At 32.6% G+C, this 19,236-nt stretch overlaps 1 protein-coding gene across 1 annotated transcript; it reads left to right on the top strand.

The window, feature by feature from the left end:
* LOC109334099 (probable transcription factor KAN2) lies at positions 2,310 to 8,189 on the top strand. Its single transcript, XM_019569671.1, has 6 exons — positions 2,310 to 2,752; positions 3,627 to 3,703; positions 4,076 to 4,115; positions 4,423 to 4,513; positions 7,014 to 7,137; positions 7,792 to 8,189. Exons 1-6 carry the CDS (start codon positions 2,473 to 2,475, stop codon positions 7,948 to 7,950), a joined length of 771 nt encoding a protein of 256 aa, XP_019425216.1. The 5' UTR covers positions 2,310 to 2,472; the 3' UTR covers positions 7,951 to 8,189.

Consider the following 19,236-nt stretch of genomic DNA (forward strand, 5'->3'; position numbering starts at 1 on the left):
CGCTCTCCCTCACATAAAGCCTATACAAGAAAACTGTTTGGCAGTATATATATAAAAAAGTAACTTTAGCAACTTTCTCAAGATGCTTTTGTAGAGATTTGCAAGGTTTTACGTTTTCATAGTGTAGCTTTCAAAATTTGATCTCATGATTTTTTTTTATTGAGGCACCAGTCAATAATATAATTAAATATAGAAGTCATTCATTGAAAGGTAGAATTGTGAAAGTATTAAATATAATATTTACCAATTAGTATACAATTTTGGAATATTTAATTGATGAATATTTAATTAATGAAGTGCATTTATTAGCATTTTCTTACAATAAACTATTTTGTGGCTCTGAGCCTCTGACCAAAAGAAATCTTTATTATGAATTATTATAATGTATATATATATATATAATTTGTGAGAAATACTTAATTATTTATATATATATAATATAATATGTATGTATGAGTAACTTATATCATCAAAAATAAAATAAAATTAAGAGATAATAATGACTTATATTGAAAAGTAAACTTTTCAAAGTTTTAAATGCACTATTATCTTATATACATTTTTTAATATTTAATTGAAGCAGATCATTATTTAGCATTTTCTTCAATTAAATTATTCTACGTCTCTCGCCAAAAAAAATCCTTGCTTTGAACGGCTGAATATAAATAACTTATATCATTACAAATATAATTATTAAGAGAAAATAATGCGATACATATTATTAATATAGAACAATAGTGTAGTTTTTGCTCAGAAAAGTGCACATAAAAATTGCTTCATCCATTTTTTTTGTTTATGTTTCAACAAATTCTAATTTATTTCATTTGGTGAGAAGTATGGTAGATGAGTGATAGTGGGTAAACACAGGTTGTATTGAATTTAATTTGGGATTTTTCAACCATGAAAAACTAGAATTTATGTAGTTGACATTAATGTTTTTAATTATATTTATTACTCGGTCTTAAGAAAAATGTTAGCCGAAGTAATTAATTAATATACGAATTTATGATAAATAAACCAATATATCTGTTGGATTTGATAAATAATTAATATAAGGTATGAAACATAAAACCAGTGTTATTAATACCGTATGATCATCAACCCGATTAGGGTATTAGTATATAAGTATAACTATTTGACTAATAATTCACTAATTAAACTAGATGTCGGCGAAATTAGATATACATATATAATATATTTACCTTAAGTTGAAAAAATCAATAAAAAACTAATAATTTTTTTATTTTTATAAAAAAATTAATTTTAAATAAAAACCAGTCAGTATAATCGGTGCAGTTTAATTAAAAATCAGTCGGTATGACTGGTTTTGACCGATTTTGACCAATATGATTGCATGACCGATATAATTATTATATTATACCTGTATTGAAATCAATTTACCAATTAAACCGGCCGATATGAAGCAATTCTTACAACACTCCATAAAACTTATTGGATTTGTCACCTATAGTTGTATTACTCAACTCAAGTAAAAATATTTTTTATCACCAAAGGTTAAAAGTTAGTATTTGTTGTGGGTGAAACTCGAACCCTTAACATTTTTCATTTCAACTCTTCATTGTCAAAACACCTCTTAACTCCGTTTTTTTGAATTTATTATGAGTGAAACTCGAACCGAAACCGACAACTTTTTTCACTCAATTTCTTAAACATTTCATTCTAATCATACCGGACTCCATCAACTCAAGTAAAATTATTTTCCATAGATTGATATACATGCTCTTTATACCAAAACATAAATTAATTGGAAGAGAAATAGATTTATGAGGGCAAGCATACACTATTTAGTTCAACTATGCTATTTGACAACCAATGTCTCGTTTTTTTAATTGTTCTGTACTGTTTTTACAACCAATACCACATTCTAATTATATATAAAAAGCATTACTTATTTTAGTTGTAAATATTTTTATAATGGAGTGTTCTTCTCATATATTTAATTATAAATAATAAACAACTATATGCTGATTCTTTTCGCTTTCAGACAGAGAATGAAGAATGTCTGGAAACGACCCGGGAATGTTCATACTACTAGAAAATGATAGAAGGGTGGGGCTCCTGAATTTCAGTGTCCTTGTCAACAACTTTTCCTCTTATCCATCAAAACTTTGTAATATTAAATTACCCTTCATCACAATGTTGGTCTAGTATTGAATGTTTTATTAAATCCATAAGTAATTTAAAAAGTAAAATATTTAATTTATGTGAATAATAACTATATAGTCTGAACAAAATTGGTTCCTAATTCCTTATCTGGGTGGGAGATACTCTTGTTTGTACCCAAAAAACCTTACCTTATGGTGGGGTACAATAAAAGCTGCACTAAAGAACAAGAACACCTCTGCAAAAAATGATCTTGGCTTACTATTTATTCACTCTCATCTCATTTCTTTCTCACCCTAACCCCACCCTTTTCTTAACTCACCTCAAGAGAAGAATCAAAACTAAGCAATGAATGCTGAAGCTAAGAACTCTCTCAAAGAAAAACCAACTCAAACCATGTCATCTTCTTCTTCTTCTTCTCCTTCTTTTAGCAATGTTTTTGGAAACTCTTCAAACCCACTCGAGGTGAGACGTAGAGGAAGGCCTCTTGGTTCATATAAGAAGCTTCCTGAGTTAACAGCTCCAATGGTTAGGGCTTACAATCGAGCAAAAATGCCTAGGTTTCGTTGGACCCCAGAACTTCACCATTGTTTCGTTCATGCAGTTCAAACTCTTGGAGGAGTAGAAAGTAATGAACTCTTCTATATTTATACATATGAACATTGTTTGGATTCTTTAGTTTTTCCTTCACTTGTATTTTCTCTCTACTTTTCAAATTTCAGGTGTCTATCAATGTTCTCACACAAATACCGTACTTTTAGGATAATGCTAACTTTAGGGCCTTCAACTCTCAATTCAAACGTGGAATAGTTTATGTGAAATTAGTGAAATTAATATAGTTTTTCAATATAAACTTGATTCCTTACATTACCCGAATTTTTAATAGATATGTTCCTTGATCCATTTTTTTTATAAAGGAAAATTGTATTAAAAGGAGTATAAGGGATATCACCCAATATAAGAGAGATCAAACAATTAATTTTAATTTATAAAATAATGTCTTATATAAAGTTTTGGATCCATATACTAATTTGTAAAAGATAAAGTATTTTGAGGAACAAAAGAAGAAGCAAATTGATTTATGTATATTTTCTTTTTTTGGATTTGCTACGGTCAAATTTTTAACTACACGAAATCAAAACATTTCAAAATATCCTTTTCAGAGTCTAATAATGAAGGAAAACATGATTCTAACACTACCAATCAATCATGAACCAAGATCACCTATTTTATTTTTATGTACCAATGATGTCCCAATTAAATTAAAGAGTGACACTTAATTAAAAAAAATTAAAAACAAAAAATAATATTTTTATTATTAAATATAATTGACTTAACATATATGGACATGAAATTTTTTGAGATGATCCTTGTTTCTCAATGAATACAACCACTGTGGCAAAAATTAACTGCAACTAATCCAAATCCATTTTTTGTTTTGGTGCAAATTCAGAAACATTTTTATTGTTGTTGAACTGATGTATATGGATTTATATTTACAGGAGCCACACCAAAGATGATTTTCGAAATGATGAATGTGGCGGAGATTACTTTAAATCATATTAAAAGCCACCTTCAGGTAACTCTTATCTACGGTAAAAAAAGTGATGGAAAAACATAAATTCTTATATTCAGGAACCTCTTCCATTGGGAATCCACTAAGTTTTATCCTACCCATGTAATGATGTAATCAATACTACTTATAGTGCATTTAGGGTTCAATTTTTGAACCTCAATGTTAGTTTTCACGACGTGATCACGAAACTGGATTTAAACATTGGAATGTTTTATAGAGAAAGAAAAATGCATATTATCAGTTCACCACTTGTTTTTACTTTCTTTTTTTATTTCAAGAAAAAGCTTGATTTCTTCAGAAATAAATAAAAAAACATTATTGCAAATTGTATCATGATTCGTAGCGAGTTTAAAGTTTGAAATTCCTTGTTGGCAGCATTACAGGACCATGAAGCTCGAGCAGCAGATTAATGAAGGTATATAACTGTACTCTATTCATTAATGAAGAAATAAGTGATTGTTTTTTCTCATATTTTCAATAACAAAAATATAATTTTATAATAAATAAAATAATAAAAATGTTATTACATGTTATTTTTTATGTATTATTACGTGTCACTTGCCTCCTGATTATTAAGGGAGAGAATCTTTACTTATATTTGCATGTACTCATGCTACATAAACATAATGGATATTCTAAATTTGGGGCATTGCTTAATTAAATTTAAAGCAATATATAACATAATATATGTGTAGATGAATATCCAGCTCCCACTTTGACAGGAATTCCCAGCGATGGCCAGCAGCATATTCAGCAGTTAAGCAGTGAATCTGATCATTCTGTGGAAGAACTTGCTCGTATCCAAGCTCAATGGTATGTTTACTCTATATATTATATTGATTTTTATAAGACAAAAATACTATTGATATAGGTAAAGGGGTACCTTAATTAACCCTTACAACAAACCAAAAAATATGTTTATTGTATTTTATTTTTGTTGTTTGTTGGTACATATTATTTTAGAAGGCAAAATATAATAGTTAGGAGCAGGGGTGGTAAAGTGTCACTTCCTATAAAACTTTAAAATATTAAAAAAAACTAAATAGTGGGAAATATAATTAAAGTGATGTGATTGGGAATGTGGTTTTAAGATAAGTAATCTCCATTTCTAAGTGGGAGAACCTTTTAACTTAAATATCATATTAAAATTATTATGATATCCAATATGCAACTCACACATCATGAAAGGGTCTATAAATCATTGAACAAATCCACCCATATAGAAGCAAAACCACATCTAATATCTATATTTAACCAAGTTCAAATTTTTTACGTAGAAGTTTATTTTGTTTACCAAATAAAAAATATCATTCCTTAATTATAAGTCAAATAGACCACACTACTATAAATCATAACATTCTCTAAAACAATCCTTCCTTCCTATTTTTTGTATCAGCAATTATATTGAATTAATAAAAAAAGATGTGTTGAATTTAATATTTTGGAGGATAATTTTAGAAACATATTTTTTAAGGGAAAAGTCTATTGAAAGCATAGTTATAAAAACTTTACCGTACCGGCCAGTTCAACCGAAAAACCGGTGAACCGACCCTCTAACCGGTACGGTACAGATGTTGAACCGGCTAAGTATCAAAACCGGTCAAAAACCGGTCAGAACCGGTGAACCGGCCGGTATTTTACTAAACTGGTTGGTTTATACACATATATTTTTTTTTTTAAAACTTAAAAACTCATTACAAGGTGCCCCATTTTTCCAACTCTTCTTCAACACTTCAAGACACATGTTTCCAAAGCATACTTAGATTACACATTTTGGTTCCTAACATTCGTGTGTAATCTCAGTGACATTTGTGTAATCTTGGAGTACTGTCTGAAGATAAGATTTGGTAGAAAAATATAATATTCATATAAGATAACTTTGACTCGTTAAATGTTAAAACTCTAAATTTATTTGTTTATAGAGTGAGTTGTGAAGTTATGTCATTTATTTATATTTTATGGTTGTTAAGTGATACTTTTGCATTGATATATGTTTTTTAATTTAGATTTTGAATTTGTTAAAGACTTAAAGTTGTTTATTTATGTGAATTTTGAGTAGATTATAAATATGGATTATAAATTTGAGTATCTACCTATTTGGAATTTTTTTTGATATAAGTTTATATATATATAAATATAAGTAGGTATGTCCGGTTTAACCGGCATGCGGTTTAATTACTCAACCACTGGTTGAACCACTGTACCACTATATCAGTACCTGACCGGTTTGATAACCGGTACGGTTTTAACAACACTGGTTGAAAGTATTATAAACTTTATGCCTTTTACAAATAGGATCTACTTTTTCTTCCTAATTATCTATTAAACTTTAATTATTAGTGAAATTGATCGTAGATGAGATAATATTATATTACTCGTACATAAAAAGCTTCCACCCCCAGTTTTAGATATAAGCATTTCAAGTATCCTATCTGAGTATTTGCTGTCACAGCTTCCCACAACAACTTGTGTAATTTAAGTCTCTATTCCTCCACTGTTCATTGTATATATTCCTGCAAAGCCATCCTAACATAAGACCATAAAAGCGGTATCTTTAAGCCCCAAGAACAATATGACCTAAAATAGATACTAAAGTTTCAGTACCCAGCTAACTACTGATGTTAACATTTTTAAGGTAATTCATCTCATAAAATCAACATTGCTTATTCTCTTGGTTATGCTTAGTCAGTGGGTTGATTTTCTTTTGATGGTGGTTTCATTCGGATATCAATGTTGACTAATATGGATTGTTATATTGCAACTATTGTAAGTCTTATTTATGAGTAATTAAACAATATATTTATGCAGGATCAATTTCATAAACTAATAAAGTTTAAGGGGTAATTAGGAAGAAAAGATAATTCACTATACCTATTTACAAAATACATAAAGTTTAGGAAGATTCTATGTATTTTTCATTTTTTTTAATAGTAAAAGGTATAGGGCATTTCTTATTTCATATCTTGCTCATTTCACCATATCTATCAACCGATATATTAGTCACTTTAGAACATGAAATAAGTTTCCTACCCAAATATATGATCTGGTAATCGAAAAATATGATGAATATATGCATTGCATCCGAAAACAAAGGTAAAAAAATAATACTAGAATGATGCTATTTTAACACCATTCTGATTACACCATTTTTAATTACACCCTACATTGGTACAGAAAGCAATTGTATAATTAAATGTAAAATGTGATATAGTTCAATTTAGGGATAGACATTATGGTGAAAATTAAGTTTGATATGATAGAGATTACAAGTAACTCATGACACATTTATTTGTGTATTGTGGTCTTATGCTAGCTATCATCATCAGCTGGAGTGTTACAATGAAAACCAAAGGAGATCAGTTTTAATTAATGAAGAAGAAAATAAGACTCACAACTACATTATCTTTAAGGATATTCTCGGAAGCCAGAGCGCCCAAGTAAGCCTCTCAATGTTCTCATCCACTTTGCTATAGATAGCGTGAGACAAGAAATTAGGAGTAAAGAATTATTTTGTTAACTCAAATTTTATGTAGCTTTCAAAATTTAAAAAACTTAAAATGTTTTCCAAAAAATCATATATGATATGGATTATTTTAACTTACATTCGCAATAGTTGAATATTCATTTTTTTACAGGATTAAATTAATAAACGTAAAAATTTATAAGGATTAAAGTGTGTATTTATTCAAAAATTAAAGGACCAAACTTTTTATACACATTTTGATAAAGACTCATTTTGGTCCATTAAATTTTTTTGTGTATCCAGTTTGGTCATCCAAAAATAGGAAAACCCAAAATCATACTCATAAATATGAAATGTTAGTATCATGCTTATAAATATAAAATGTTAGTATCATGCTTATACATATGAAATGTCTGTCAAATTAATATTTTTTAGTATTTTTTTGTGAGTAATATGTGAGACACTTCAATTCCAAGTAATGGCTAATTTGACCCATGATCTCAATCCTTAGGTACAAATTTAAATTTATTCCTTTGTATGGATAAAATTGGTACAAAACTTATACAAAGATTAAGGTGTATATTATTCACTTCATTTTAGAACAGTTAATTCCATTTCTTTTTTGCAGGAGAACCAGAATCCTCTTGAAATGGAGCCACTAGGTGCTGCGATTGGCGAGAGAGACGATGAAGACATGTTGTCCCTATCATTAGGCTTAAGTGGCTTGAATAATCAGAACCCAAGGCCAGATGCAAATGATGTCTGTCTTGAGCTCAAGCTCAATTAAAATCATGCACACAATTATTCCAAAGCCTTTTATATATCAAGGTGTATGACCCTTGATGAAATTGGAACATGCTCCTTTACTAGTTATCAGATCAGTCTATGCGCATCCATGATCAATAGTAGAGATGCACTTGGAACATAATAATAGTAATTAATATGTAATTAATAATTACAATATTTACTGTATTGGTTGTGCTGTACTTCTGTTTTAGAAATGGAAAATTATAGTAGTGAAAATAGAAGTGGAGAAGCTTTGGAACTACACAACTTTAGAATGATTTGCTTCTTATTTACATATTTTACAAATGAAGAGTGAATGCATATTTATAGGCTTCACACAATGGTGATTTGTGTCATCTACATAATTCTAAATAGTTCTTCTAATTATGATTTAATATTCTAGAATATCCTAAGTTGGAGAGTTCTAAAGTGTTATTACCAACTTGCACTATCTACATAATTATGGATTCCTCTAGAACATATCTAGATAGTTATGGATTTCTTTAGAAAATCATCTCAATTTTCAATACTCCTCATTGATGTAATTTTATGTGACTATAAGCATTGATTGTAGTTGTTCAACTATGGCCAAGTTGCATGTCTCATATTTATCTACTGAAGATCTTACTTGTCTCGGAGAAGACTCTAGTGAAGATCCAACTATGACCTTCTATTGCTTCTTCAACTTCTCCTGTTACTTGTAGTTGTTGTCTTGGTATGGAGATCTTGTGTCTCTCAATCCTTTCTTCATTCCAGTTCCAAGCAGCGCTTTCACTAACTTCAACATCTCGACTGATGATAAGTTTCTTTGTTTCTATATTGTATATCCGATAACCTTTTGATTGTGTGCTATATGCCAAGAAGATGCATCTTATCGTCTTGTCTTCTAGTTTGTGTCTCTTTTCTTTTGGGAAATGTATATAACAGATGGATCCAAAGACTTTTAGATGTTTAGCTGACGACTTTATGCCACTCCAAGCTTCTACAAGAGTTTTATCTTCGACTGCCTTTGTTGGACATCTATTCATTATGTAGACAATTGTATATACTACTTCGACCCAAAAAGTGTTTGGAAAACCTTTCTCCTTGAGCATCGATCTAGCCATCTACATGACCGTGTGGTTTTTCCTTTCAGACACCTCATTTTGTTGTGGAGTGTAAGCGATTGTGAGTTGACGTTCTATGCCTTCATCCTCACAATATTTATCAAACTCGCGAGAGTTGTACTCTTTGCCACAATCACTTCTGAGTACTTTTATGTTTTTCGCTTTGTTTCTCGATAAAGGCCTTGAACTTCTTGAATACTCCAAAGACTTCTGATTTTTCTTTTATAAAGTAAACCCATGTCATTCTAGAGAAGTCATCAATGAAAAGGATGAAGTACCCGTTGTTAGTGAGTGATGGTGTCCTCATTGGTCCACATAGACATCCTTCACAAGCGTTTTGCTTTCCAAGCTTTCCCACTTGAAAAGGTTAGTCTGTGTTGCTTCCCAAGTAGACATCCTTCACAAGCTCCTTCATTCTTTTAGATGCACGAAAGATCCTTCATCATTACTTTATGATATAATAGCTTTAAGGCTTGATTGTTAAGATGACCAAATCTTCGATGCCATAACCATGATTCATCAACTTGCACCTTCATGGCAATGTTAGTAGCATATATCCAAGTTAATGGAAAACTTCTATTTCCTTTCTCCATTTTAACTTGGGCTATTTCAAGCTTTCTATTATTGTCAATATATTACATGTATCTCCCTCAAAGTGAAGAGAGTAGCCTTTTCCATCATTTAGGCAATACTCAAGATATTTTCTTTAAGGTTAGGAAATAGTAAGATATCTTTGATAAGTCATGTAACTGACTATGTCTCCACCATGACATTACCCTTGCCTTTAGACTCAACCATGGTGTCATTACCCAATCGAACTTGCACTCTGACAAACTCATCAATGTCTTTAAAAATGCATATGTCCTTAGTTATGTAGTTACTACAACCACCACCCAAGTACTAGTTTTCTTCTTTATCACGACTAGAGACTTGGTTGGCATAGAATAGTTGTTGGTCATGTTGACACTCTTTAGTGAATTGGCTTGGTGATTAACTTTGTTGTGACAATTTTGCTTTAAGTGCCCAAATCTTTTACAACATTGGCATTTTATCTTTCCTCGATATCAACAATATTTTTCTGAATGGTCTGGCTTCTTGTAGATGTCGCACGAAGGATATTTGGCTTGATTGTTTCTAAAGAAATCTTTAGAAATCTCATTGTTTCTAGAATGTTCCACACCAATATTATTTCTTCTTTCATATTCTTTATTCTGAGACCTTAGTTTGAGCTTTGATTGAAAAGCATTTTCTAGTGAACCTTCATCATGCCTACTCAATCTTTGCTCAAGATTCTAGAGAGCATATTAGTTCTGTTACTGATAGACTAGACAAATCTTTGATTTACTCAATTATAGTAACTATTGAATCATATTTTTAGGGAATTGAAATTAGAATTTTCTCAATAATTCTTTTGTCAAGAATATTTTCCCTATATGCTTTCATTTGATTGACTATTTCTTTTATTTTACAATAATAATCTTTTTTGGTCTCAGACTCTCTCATCTTAAGTAATTCAAACTCATGCCTAAGGATTTGAAATATAATGGTGTATACCTTGTGACTGCGATGAAACTCCTCCTTTAGTGTATCTTATGCTTCTTTTGCACTTGCAGCTCCCATTATTCTAGGACAGATAGTCTTTGCCAAAGCTTGTTGTAGAATTAATAATGCCTTTGTATCCTTTTGCATATTCTCTTTGAACTCATTTTTCTGAGTCACATTAATAGTTGAAGTACTCTCTGAAGTAGTGAATCATTCTGCTGCAATGTCCCATAAAGCTTGGGACCGAAAAAAAGAAGTCATTTTTGTGCTCGAAAAATCATAGTTTTCTCTAGAAAAATTGGGATAGGAATAGATAATGATTGAATAGTGCTAGCCATAGCTCAAGATGTATAAAGATGATTTAGAATGGATATGAGATTTTTAGAAGTAGTTGGAAATGGATAAAGTGGTATTCTACGCCCAATATATGACCAGATGTAGCTCTGATGCTACTGATAGTGTTTTAGAAATGGAAAATTATAGTAGTGAAAATAGAAGTGGAGAAGCTTTGGAGCTACACAACTTAGAATGATTTGCTTCATATTTGCATACTTTACAAATGAAGAGTGAATGCCTATTTATTGGCTTCACACAATGGTGGTTTGTGTCATCTACATAATTCTATATAGTTCTTCTAATTATGATTTAATATTCTAGAATATCCCAAGTTGGAGAGTTCTAGAGTAACTTTCACTATCTACATAATTATGGATTCCTCTAGAACATATCTAGATAGTTATGGATTTCTCTAGAAAATTACATCACATTTTTCAATACTCCTCCTTGATGTAATTTTATGTGACTCCAAGCATTGATTGTATTTGTTCAACTATGGCCAAGTTGTATGACTCATATTTGTTTACCAAAGATCTTACTCATCTACATGAAGATTCTTGTGAAGATAGTTCATGTGAGAGTGTATTTTGTGTACCTAGATGTTCTATTGTTTCTTCCACTTCTCCTATTACGAGTAGTTGTTGTGTAGGCATGGAGATGTTGTGTCTCTCAATCCATTCTTCATTCCAGTTCCAAGCAGCAGTTCAACTTCAACATCTCGACTAATGATAAGTTTCATTGTTTTTATATTGTATATCCGATAACCTTTTGATTGTGTACTATATCCCAAGAAGATGCCTTTTCTCATCTTGCCTTCAAGTGTGTGTCTCTTTTCTTTTGGGATATGTATATAACAGATGGATCCAAAGACTTTTAGATGTTTAGCTGACGACTTTCTGCCACTGCAAGCTTCTATAGGAGTTTTACCTTCGACTAGCTTTGTTGGACATCTATTCATTATGTAGACAATTGTGTAAATTGCTTTGGCCCAAAAGGTGTTTGGCAAACCTTTCTCCTTGAGCATCTTAGCCATCTACATGACTGTATGGTTTTCCTTTCAAGCACCCCATTTTGTTGTGGAGTGTAAGCGACTGTGAGTTGACCCTCTATGCCTTCATCCTTATAAAATTTATCAAAATCGCGAGAGTTGTACTCATTACCATGATCACTTCTGAGTACTTTTATATATTTCTCGCTTTGCTTCTCGACAAAGGCCTTGAACTTCTTGAATACTCCAAGGACTTATGATTTTTCTTTTATAAAGTAAACACATGTTATTCTAGAGAAGTCATCAATGAAAAGGATGAAGTACCTGTTGTTAGTGAGTGATGATGTTCTCATTGGTCCACATACGTCAGAATGGATAAGCTTCAACAAGCATTTTGCTCTCTAAGCTTTCCCACTTGAGAAGGTTAGTCTGTGTTGCTTCCCAACTAGACATCTTTCACAAGCTCCTTCATTCTCTTGGATACACGAAATATCCTTCATCATTCTTCTTTGATATAATAGGTTTAAGGTTTGATTGTTAAGATGGCCAAATCTTCGATGTCATAGCTATGATTCATCAAATTGCACCTTCATGGCAATGTTAGTAGCATATATCCAAGTTATTGAAAAACTTCTATTTCTTTTCTCCATTTTAACTTGGGCTATTTCAAGCTTTCTATTATTGTCATATATATTGCATGTATCTCCCTCAAAGTGGAGAGAGTAGCCTTTCCCCATCAATTGTGCAATTCTCAAGAGTTTTTCTTTAAGGTTAGGAACTAGTAAGACATATCTGATAAGTCATGTAACTGACTGTGTCTCCATCATGACAATGCCATTGCCTTTGGACTAAACCATGGTGTCATTACTCAATCGAATTGGCACTTTAACAAACTCATCAATGTCTTTGAAAATTCTCTCGTCCTTAGCCATGTGGTTACTACAATCACTATCCAAATACAAGTTTTCTTTTTTATCACGACTAGAGACTTCGTTAACATAGAATAGTTGTTGGCCATGTTGACACTCTTCAGTGAAATTAGCCTGGTGATTATTCTTGTTGTGATAATTTTGCTCTGAGTGCCCAAATCTTTTGCAATATTGACATTGTTTCTTTCCTCAATATCGACAATATTTTTCTGAATGGTCTGGATTCTTGCAGATGTCGCATGAAGGATATTTGACTTGACTTTTATAGAGAAATCTCTTTGTTTCTAGAATGTTCCGCACCAATATTATTTCTTCTTTCCCATTCTTTATTTTAGATCTTTGATTGAAAGACATTTTCTAGTGAACCTTCATCATGCCTACTCAATCTTTGCTCATAAGCTTCTAGAGAACCTATTAGTTTCGTTACTGATAGAGTAGACAAATCTTTGGTTTGTTCAATTATAGTAACTATTGAGTCATATTATTGGGGACTTGAAATTAGAATTTTCTCAACAATTCTTTTGTCAAGAATATATTTCCCATAGGCTTTCATTTGATTGACTATTTCTTTTATTTTAGAATAATAGTCTTTTATGGTCTCAGACTCTCTCATCTTAAGTAATTCAAATTCACGCCTAAGAGTTTGAAGTATAATGGTGCATAACTTTTCACTGCCATGAAACCCCTCCTTTAGTGTATCCCATGCTTCCTTGACACTTACAGCTCCCATTATTCTTGGAAAGATAGTATCTGCCAAGGCTTGTTGTAGAATAAATAATGCATTTGCATCCTTTTGCACATTCTCTTTCAACTCATTTTTCTGAGTCAAAGTAATAGTTGAAATACTCTCTAGAGTAGTGAATCATTCTTCTACAATGTCCAAAAAATCTTAGGACCGGAAGAATGTAGTCATTTTTGTGCTCCAAAAATCATAGTTTTCTCTAGCGAAAATGGATAAAGTGCTAGCCATAGCTCATGATGTATAAATATGGTTTAGTATGAATATGAGATTTTTATAAGTAGTTGAAAATGGATAAAGTGATATTCTACGCCCAATGTATGACCAAACGTATCTCTGATGCCACTAATAGTGTTTTAAAAATGGAAAATTATAGTAGTGAAAATAGAAGTGGGGAAGCTTTGGAGCTACACAACTTAGAATGATTAGCAAACTGGTGTATCTTATGCACTAAATAGCAGCCTTAAAATAGGTAAAGAAAAATAGGTTACAATCAGTTTCAAAGTTAAACATAATAACTCCCCTAAAGTGGAGGTAACTGACTAAAATACATACCTTACCACTAACACAATATATAAACTGAATAAAAATATCTAATATTCCATCTCTTAAATTGAAAATTATATTTTCAGTTTACTAACTCTGTTGCTGCAGCTTACAAACAACCAACAAATTCCTCAAATTTTGGAATGAATGTGCTTTGAGAGGTTTGGTAAAAATGTCTGCCAATTGATCTTCACTTCTGTAGTACTTCAAGATAATTGTTCCATCATTTTTGAGGTCTCTCAAAAAGTAGTACTTAACATCAATATGTTTACTTCTTCCATGAAGTATATGATTTTGGAGAGTTTGATGGCTGAGGTATTATCACAATATATTGTAGTAGCATTCTCATGCTTGAAATGTAGTTCATCAAGTATTTTCCTCAACCAAATGGCTTGACAAGCACAAGTTGAAGTAGCAACAAACTCAACTCCAGTAGTTGATAATGTGACTATATGTTGCTTTTTAGATAACTATGAGACAACCCCTGTTCCAAGCATAAAGACATAGTCTGAAGTACTTCTCCTATCATCTTGATCCCCTGCAAAGTCACTATCAGTGAACCCAATCAATTCTTATTTTTCACCATTCTTGAAAAATAGCTCAAGTTGTTTTGTTCCTTGAAGATAACGGAGGATTCTTTTGCCAGCTAAGAGATACATTTCAGTTGGACTTCCCATGTATCTACTAATTAGGCTGACAAAATGCATTATGTTAGGCCTAGTAGCAGTTAAATACATCAAACTACCCACAATTTGCTTGAATAGTATGTTATCCACCTTTTTCCTTCAGAATCTCTGTTTAGCTTCAGGTCATACTCAGATGGTGTACTTACAGGATTACAATCCTGCATCTGAAACTTGTTTAAGATTTCTTGGGCATACTTCTTTTGAGAAATAAAGTATTCATTAGTTGATTGCACTACTTCTATACTAAGAAAATAATGCATCAAGCCAATATCAGTCATTTCAAACTCAATCATCATAGACTTTTTAAACTTTTCAAACATTCCCAAACCATTTCTAGTAAATATAAGGTCATCAACATATAAGAAAACAATAAGTATTTTCCCTCCAGATCCAACTTTAACAAAGAGTGTGTGCTCATATGTGTATTTATTAAATCCTTTTTTCAAAAAATATGCCTCTATTCGACTATACCAAGCTATTGGAGCTTGTTTTAGTCCATAAAGTGTCTCCTTCAATCTATACACTTTATGTTCATTTCAAACTTTAATATAGCCAGGGGTTGATCAACAAATTCTTGCTCATCCAAGGTTCCATGGAGGAATGTTGATTTAACATCCATTTGATAGGTAGGCCATGAGTTTTGAGCTGCCATGACAATCACCAATCTGATGGTATCATGTCTTGCAACTAGAGCGTACACCTCTTTAGAGTTCACACATATTCTTGCTTGTATCCTTTTGCCACCATTCTCGCCTTATACTTGTCAACTTCACCATCTTCTTTTCTTTTAGTTTTGAAAAGTCATTTCACACCAACAATTTACTGCCCATCAGGAAGATCAATAATCTCCCATGTATGATTTCTTTCTATGGCTTCAATTTCTTCATCCATTGCCTTTTTCCACTTTGCTTCCTTGGAAACATTCTCAAAGGTTGTGAGATCACAATATGAAAATAATGAAAAATGAGTAACATGATCATCATTTGATTAATTCCAGTTACGTCAAAATATTTCATCCAAGATGGACATTTTCGAATGCGACTTCTAGGAGGTTCAACATATGCATTTGTTGAAGTTTCAGCTCTTGTTGGTGTTGCAATTTTTCCATTTCCTCCATGTTCAATTTGTGAATTATTTGCACAAGGCTACTACCCATTTTCTTGTTCCTCTTCTTCAAATTCAAATTATGATATATTTGGAGTAGGTTGTTTCCCATTCCATTCCCAAGTTCTCTCTTCATCAAAGATGACATCTCTACTTGTCATAATCTTTTTTTGTGAGAGGGTTACACATTTTTCACCCTTATCATCAAGCTTCTTCCTTTTCTGGTCTGGAACATGGGCATAAGCTATGCAACCAAAAATTCTGAAATGCTCAACACTTGACTTGTGACCATTCCATGCTTCTTCTGGTGTCATGTTCTTCACAGAAAAGGTGGGGCTTCAGTCCAGCAAATGAATGCTCCAATTTACAGCTTCTGGCCAAAAGTTTCTTGGCACTCAACACATCTTCAAAATGGTTCGAACCATATTTAAGATTGTTCAATTCTTCCTTTTTGCAATGCCATTCTGTTGTGGTGTTTAAGCTGATGTAATTTTCCTCTTGATTTCATGTGTGTCACAAAAATATGCAAATTCTTGGGAGTTGTATTCACCTCTACGATCACTGCGGAGAACCTTGATTGCATGTTCACTCCCTTTTTCAACAAGTGCTTTGTAGGGTTTGAAAATAGATAGAGCCTCAGATTTTTCCTACAGAAAATAAACCCAAGTTTTTCGACTATAATCATCAATGAATATAATGAAGTAGCGTTTACCACCATTTGAGGTAAGATTAATAGGCCCACAAATATAAGAATGAATCAACTCCAAAACTTGTTTTGTTCTTCATGATTTTCCTTGTGGGAATGATGAACGATGTTGTTTGCCAATAACACATTCTTCACAAATTTGAGATAGATTGACTATTTGTGGAAGACCTACCACCATATGTTTCTGCTGAAGAGTGTTAAATCCATTGAAACTTAAGTGGTCATAGTGGAAATGCCAAAGTCATGAGGGATCTTTCACTTCACTCATCAAGCATCTTTGTGTACTTTGAATCTTCAATGAAAACAACTTGTTAGAACTCATTTCAGCAACTGCAATAGCTCCTCTGATAGGATCATATATCGCACGAGCATCTTTTTGTATGGTTATTATATAACATTTTTTTACAATTGACCAACACTCAACAAATTGCTTTTCATGTCAGGAACATAAAATACATTAGAGATGGTTTCCACCAAACCATTCTTGGTTTGAATTTTAATATCTCATTTTCCCATCACATTTACAGTAGAGCAATCACCAAACCTGACTTTAGATTGAAAGTTTTCGTCTAAATAAGAGAAAGATGACTTACTTCCAACATGTGGTTGCTACAACCAGTATCAACATATCACACATCAGATTGGAATTTCTCATGAGATGTCATCAGCAATGTTTCTTCTTTCCTCTCCTCTACAAAGTTAGACATTTCTCATTTTCCTTTGTAATTAGGCAATTTTTTGTAGCACTCGGAGGCATACTGGCAAAACTTATGGCATCTATACCATTCTAACTTGGACTTTTCATAAACTCTACCTCTTCTTTGTTGTTAGTGAGGATTGCCTTTAAAGTTCCTGATGGAACCTCTATTTCCTCGACCTCCATGTCCTCTACCTCTACCCCTACCATTTCCTCTGAAGTGATTGGAATGAGTATTAGTAGAAGCCTTCAATGCTTGTTCCTCCGCTGTTGAACTTCTATGCATCTTTTGTTCATGATCCAACAAGGAACTTTGTAGTTCATTAAAGGAGAGTTCATCATTGTCATTGGACTCTTCAATTGAGCACACCATATAGTCAAATTTTGATGTGAGTTAGCGTAGAATTTTTCAACAATCAGGGTGTCTCCCATCTTTTCTCCATGAATTCGCATGTTGTTTCAATTCCCATGACTCTTGAACAATAATTAGTAAGTGATTCACTTTCCTTCATTTGCAAAGTGTTAAGCACTGGTATCTAAGAATTAGAAATTAAGAAGAGAATAGGAAAAAGAATGCCCCTAACACAGAATCAATATGATTCTGCAAGGGTTCTATGAATATTATTGATAGAAGAAGAGTATTACAATGAAGAAGATGATTAAGAACAATGCTAGGATTCCAGAATCCTAACCCCCTCTCTGATTTTCCTAAATCAGAATGATCAATCTTTCTAACTACTTGACTACCCAACCAACCTTCTATTAATAGCCCTTAATTCCTAACAGAATTAACTACCCAAGGGTAAAGAAGGAATTTTGCTATTTATTTAGCCAAACATTCCTCTTCCCTATTTTATATACATTTTTAATCATAGGCATAACCTTTCTATTCCTATCAATACCCCCCTCTTCAACCACCAGCTTGTCCTCAAGTGGGAAATCAGGGAATTTGTCTTGTATTGAGGCTGCTGATTCCCATGAGCTGTCATGTGATGGGAGATCCTTCCATTTCACCAAAATTTCCATATTCCCCTGTTTATCCTCTCTGCTATTCAACACATCTTCTGGAGCCACAATTAATTCCCATTCCTCATTTAACATGGGAGGTAAGGACTGTGGTTGTTGGTGAGGCTTGAGTGCTTTCTTCAACAATGACACATGAAACACTGGATGGACCTGAGATTGTGCAGGCAGTGCCAACTGATAGGCCACTGCCCCAACCCTTTTCTCTATCTGGAAGGGACCATAGTACCTAGGAGCTAGCTTAGCATAAGGTCTAAGAGCTAGAGACCTCATTTTATAGGGCTGCAACTTGAGAAACACCCAATCCCCTTCTTGGAACTCCACATCTCTCCTATGCTTATCTGCTTGTTGCTTCATGAGATTCTGAGCTTTGGCCAAATTTCCCTTCAACTCTTCAAGTATCCCATCTCTTTGAGCAACCAATTGATTACTTTCCTCTATATTGGAGGGTATAGTCCCTGCTTTCATCAACAAAGGGGGATCCCTTCCATACAATGCCCTGAAAGGAGTCATTCCAGCTGAGGTGTGGTAATTAGAATTGAACCAGAACTCTGCCTAGTGCAACAATTCCAACCATAGCCTAGGGTTAGGGCCTACAAAACATCTGAGATAAGTCTCCAAGCACATATTTGTAACCTCTGTTTGACCATCCGTTTGTGGATGGTAGGATGTACTCATCTTCAATTGAGTGCCAGCTAATTTAAACAATTCTTTCCAGAATTGACTTAGAAACAGGGGTCCCTGTCTGATACTATAGTGTTAGGAAACCCATGAAGCCTTACTACCTCCTTCATAAACACTGAAGCCACATCCTTGGCTGAGTAGGGATGACCCAAAGCAACAAAGTGAGCATATTTAGTGAGCCTATCAACAACAACATAGATG

Source organism: Lupinus angustifolius, chromosome LG19, assembly GCF_001865875.1.
Source record: "Lupinus angustifolius cultivar Tanjil chromosome LG19, LupAngTanjil_v1.0, whole genome shotgun sequence".
Classification (NCBI taxonomy): domain Eukaryota; kingdom Viridiplantae; phylum Streptophyta; class Magnoliopsida; order Fabales; family Fabaceae; genus Lupinus; species Lupinus angustifolius.